We start from the raw sequence: 5,195 nt of genomic DNA on the forward strand, positions 1-5,195 counted from the left end.
GTCTTTGATTGACATGCAGTCTGCCTATACTTGGCTTCCAGGGGTGGGTGAGGGAGAATTCCTGCCTGGAACAAGGTCACATTACAAAGAATCTTCACGATGCTCATGAGACATCTCGGACCTTCCATCAGAAGCGTTCAGGATGGCAGGAGACTGGACGTGATGTACAAACATGGGGATAGGAGGAAGGAAACAGAATGGAAGGAGGTGACAGCTGACAAGGCCTTGTGTTCTCAGATGCTGAGCATGAAATGAAGCATTTATGATGAAAAAAACAGAACAGATATATGGTACAATATTAAATATACAACAGTAAATTACAGCAGGTGGCTTCACAGCAGCTTAGACACAGCAGAAGAGAAGAGGATGGAATTGGAAGATGCTCAAGACAGATGAAGAGTGAAGCCAAGGACCTGGCAAAGAGGATTTGGGAGTTGCAGACTCTGGGAGTGATCCCACACCAGAAACAGAGGTGGAGGGGGATTGGAAGAAGAAGGAACATTTGAAAGTACCCCACAGAGAACCAGGACACCCCCTTGGACCAAGCAGCCCATGACCCTTGCAGCCTCAGAGGTCCAGACTCCAGCCTGGCCTCACATGCTGGTTGGTCTTGTCCCTGCCAGGCCAGAACCCTCCTCAGAACCCAGAGCCCCCACGGCTCTCCCTCACCCTATGCCCAGGACATGTCTCCTGTGCACTCTTCCCTGGCCCACAGGTGGGAGTTTATACCTGCTCGGGCAGCCTCGGCATCCACACCAGCAACCTGGTAGCAATTGCCCTGCTGCCTCCACCTGGCACAGCTCGGATCTCCCACAGTGCAGGCCCCGTGGTCAGGAGTGATTAGAACACACAGGAGGGCAGCTCAAGACAACAGGTGCTGAGGCATGCAGATTTCGAGGATTTAAGTGCTGATGCCCTTGGAAGACCATTTCCATGGGGTTAATCATGGTTTCTCTTGGTGAACTGTTGGCTTGTGTTTTTGATATTGTTGTTGCTCTAAATAGTGTTTACCTGACTTCAACATGAGCTCGATTGGTCATGTTCTTTGTTAAAATATGTATCTTTCTAAAAGTTCACATGGCATTAAATTTTTTACTCAAACTACCTATAACATTTCTCCAACAGAATGCACATTTGCCTTCCTTCCACGCATAGCTCCGCTCCCTGCCCTGAGCAGTGTCCCTGTCGGTCCCATCTGCTTAGGGGGTGGGGCAGGGGACACAGGCCCTGACACGAGGTGGGGCCATGCCAAGCGTGGTCTTGCAAGGGCACTGAGTGTGTGGGCCCTGGAGAGAGGGGAGGTCATTCCCCCCAGGGAACCCCCCAGGCCACAGGAGAGAGGTCAGCTGGAGTGTGAGGTGGGGGGTGGAGATGCAAGAAGGCTGGGATGGGGCCTGCTGCTCTATCAACAAAACCGCTCACACCCGAAGGGCACACAGCAGGAGGGCATCATATTCACTGACCTCACAGGTAACTGTCCATTAGCGTTCACCCACAAAATAATAAAATACACTGAGAGGGGCACAGGAATGGATTGCTCGCATCTTTACGTCGGCTGAATGGAGGAAATTTCTAAGCAGGTTGAGAGAAAGGATATCAAGCTGTGTTTGGAGAAAGGGGTGGGAATTCTAAACAATGTTATGGAAGCAGGACAGCTAGAACCACAGGTGTATTCAGAAGAATGCTAGATCTCAGTACTACTCTAGAATATCAGCGGTTTTCTGTGGACGGTATGGGAAGTGTGATTTCTTCTGTTTGTGGGTTTTGCGTTTTACATTCTCTGTGACATATCTACACTGCGTTTTAAAAGTCAATATTATTGTGAATTTTAATTTAAAATAAAATGTTATTTCATTCAGTTCTTTATACATTTAACTTTCATTTTCCTTCACAATAACTTAGCAACACACCTAGCCCTGTTTTCACCCGACCAGCCTGTGCTGCTACAAGCCTGGTTTCTCTTCCTCATCACGACATACTCAGCTTCCCTTCCCGTTTCAGTTCGAGGAAATGTGGGGTGGGAAGGGAGGGGCAGCTGCCACTCACACAGCTCACACTGAATGCCAGAGATCTTGCCCTGCACGTCTGCCTATTTTTCTAGTTGAATTTCATTGCATGCAGCAATCAACCTCGGGAATTCATTTCCCCACATACGGGAAGCTCGGCCCCAGGTAGGGGGATTTGCTTGGTGGGGGATTTGAACGCAGGTCCCTCTCACTGCAAAACCCACAGCATCCCTGTGAGGAAGAGACAGGGAACAGAGAGTAGCCCTGGGTCACCCTAAACTGACTTCGGGCTCAGAGAAGGACAGATTACCTGGGGAATGAGGAAGCTCATTGCTCTGGAGCTCAATTCTGGAGAAATGTCATTAACGGGCCCTGTAAGGAGCTGGTGGCAACTTCTGTTACTTCTGGGACCAGCGACCTCAGGTCAAGAGCCAGATGCTCACTCAGGTCTCTCCAGGCCAGAGGCTCTGGCCACGTTTGGGCTCCCAGCGGAGTCTAAGAAAATGTGGAGAGCACCAATGTGTGTTTATGAAGATTTATTTCAGAGTGAGCATCATTTCAAGAAATGTGGACTTGAGCTTTGCCATCCTTTCCCCTGATCCTGTTCCAGAGATTTTGCTGTTATATTCTCTGTATCTTTACAGGCTGAATTTGTCTTATTCTGGGTCAGTAGCTGTTACTTCCTTAACGGCGGTGGTCCTGATAGTTCGCACATTTGTGGCTGTCCCAAAGAGCAGTGCAATTATGAAGGTGTAAATACGACCAAAGACCACTCTCAGATACAGCACTGCCTGATGGCTTTGTTTGACCGAACGTATTCTTCTTGGAGGTGGCCCGCTGTCGAAACTCCCACCAAAGCCTCTTCTTAGGCACCGCGGAGGATCCCAACCTATATGGCAATGGCAGTTCCTTCTGTTGTTGCAGACCCCTTTGTAACTGCACTTCTGAGGGTAACAGTCGTAGTTCAGAGAAGTAATAGCCACATTGCACCGGGCGTTATTACAGGCCATTCCACGAGAACAAGGAGTGCCGTCTATCACACGCCCAACATCAGCTGTGTCTGTTGCACGGTGTTCATCCAATCCAAAACACTGAAACCTTCCTCTCACTGAGTGATGGAATGAAACATGTTCCTGCAGCCGGGGAAGATGGGTCACGTTGGTACACTGCAGTCTTCCACAAAACCTATCTGTTCCTACACAAGCCTGGTAGCTGAGAGCTGATTGTTCCCGAGTACAATGTCCGAATCGGTGACTTTCAAGATTGATGTCATAGCAGTCGTCAGGAGCATCCTCAGCACTGACACCAAAGATCGCCTTGCAGAGCACACTGCGGTCAGTGCAGTTCCCATGATAGCAGTAGCCTTCTTCAGTGCACGGGGTTCCATCTTGCAAATACACATTTGAGGGGCATGTCAAGGTGGTCCCATGACAGTACTCTGGAAGGTCACGTATATTTTGGATAGGTCTGCAGAGAGTCCCTTGTGCGGAGAAGCTGCAGTTTGTACAACAGTCTCCTAGATGACAGATGCTCCCCGGTGTGAGGCGACGGTCACTTCGGCAGCAACGACTGGCATAACACTGCTTGAAGGAGCCACAGTCACATTCCTCCCTCCCTTCCACGATTAGGTTTCCACAGCGAACCATTGTTATGCTTTCGTTATGCACTGGAGCGAGTGCTTCGAAAACGCACTGGGATGAATTTACAAAACAATTTTGTGCATGTCCATAAGAACAGTTACTGAACGCATCTGTTATCCCAGGATATCGCTGCATAATGCAGGAGGCCCTTCTCTGACATGTGCAGTAGTTGTCATCATACTCCACACCCATACTTCTCATCAGTGTCTGGGTTGTTATGACGGCTACCAATAAATAATGTCTGCCTAGAGTACCAATGTGTAATAGGCCTAAATGTGAACAGAAGCTATACTTGTGTGGTTCATAGTTAGATTCATGTGGCGCTTCTTTAATAAGTAGTGTGGATGAATGAACACGAAAAGTATCAAAAAAGGTTCTTTTAAAATAGGTAAACATCGCACTATTAACTCCATATTGATTCACAGGAGCTGGGTCATGAACATTATATATGGTCAAAATATAAATATAGTACCGCAGATCAATATTTTGAACAATGCTATCAATGACACTGAACATCTGGACCACCGCTGTGGAACAAGTTGTAATATTGCCATATATACGATAATATGAGTTGGAACATTGAATGTGGCCTTTTATATTGCCTCTATGAGAACTATACAGCGAAGGAGATATCCTGGGATTCATGCTGTCATTTGCTTCAGAGAACAGGGGGTCTGTCTCCTCATTGTCACCATCTCTAAATGTGGGCCCCGTTGCGCTGGGCTCGGCCACTATCTGAGAAACAACATGTTCAAACCTGCGGGAATCCTGGAGGGGTTTGATTTCGTAGGCAAGGTCGTCCAGCTTCATGATGCCTCTGAGGCCCCCATAGCACGTGTCGACGGTGACCATGGACAGAGGCACATCCTCCAGGTAGCCGAGGTAGTAGCAGTCTGGAGGGATGTAGGGGTCATCCACCTGCAAGGCTCCTTGGTCATCCTGAGTTGTCATCAGCAGATGTCTGGGCCAAAGAAGGTGTTTTCTCTGCATGTGAACAACGTGTCTTTGACCCCCAAAACGCAGGCTGTAGGACAGCCAGCCGGGAAACTGAACGCCTTTGCCATGGTGCGTCTCCTTCCTGGGAATCACCACCTCAGAGGATGCGTAGTGCCACAAGGGACGGCCTTGAGAACACCAGACTGGAGCCAGGAGTGCCCAGAGCCCCAGCAGCAAGACAGGGGCCCTAAGCGTGACCCGCACCTCTGCTGACCTCATGCCCCAGCCCAGGGATAGTCATCCAAAGAGAATGGGAAAGGAAAGGACTGTCCTTGGGGAAGCCAGGCCCCAACCAGCTGCGGTGACTGTGTCCCTCCCAGGGAGACCCTGACATAGAACAAAGGACCTCCCCCCAGGCTCCTGCACCACACCCTGGGGGGCACCTGGACTCCTGGAGGGAATGAGGTAACAGTCCCAGGGCGGGGCAGAGGGTGGGCCTGGACAGGATGGCAGCTGCTGCGCTGTGGGATAAGGCTGAGGGTCCTGGCTGTGAGGGCTCATTGGGAAGGAAAAAGGGAGAGGGAAGCAGGGCTCTGTCTCTTTTACCACCGTC

The 5,195-nt window shown here is 49.8% G+C and overlaps 1 protein-coding gene across 1 annotated transcript; it reads right to left on the bottom strand.

The window, feature by feature from the left end:
- Positions 1-2,615: 2,615 nt before the first annotated feature.
- On the bottom strand, positions 2,616-4,922 carry LOC103229815 (disintegrin and metalloproteinase domain-containing protein 21-like). The gene has a single exon (XM_007988064.3). The coding sequence runs from the start codon at positions 4,859-4,861 to the stop codon at positions 2,663-2,665; it is 2,199 nt and encodes a 732-aa protein (XP_007986255.3). The 5' UTR covers positions 4,862-4,922; the 3' UTR covers positions 2,616-2,662.
- Positions 4,923-5,195: the final 273 nt, after the last annotated feature.

Source organism: Chlorocebus sabaeus, chromosome 24 (assembly GCF_047675955.1).
Source record: "Chlorocebus sabaeus isolate Y175 chromosome 24, mChlSab1.0.hap1, whole genome shotgun sequence".
In the NCBI taxonomy this organism is placed as follows: Eukaryota; Metazoa; Chordata; class Mammalia; order Primates; family Cercopithecidae; genus Chlorocebus; species Chlorocebus sabaeus.

Excerpts from the sequence above, each read along its gene's own strand:
- LOC103229815 (XM_007988064.3), bottom strand. The coding sequence starts at position 4,861 with ATGAGGTCAGCAGAGGTGCGGGTCACGCTTAGGGCCCCTGTCTTGCTG.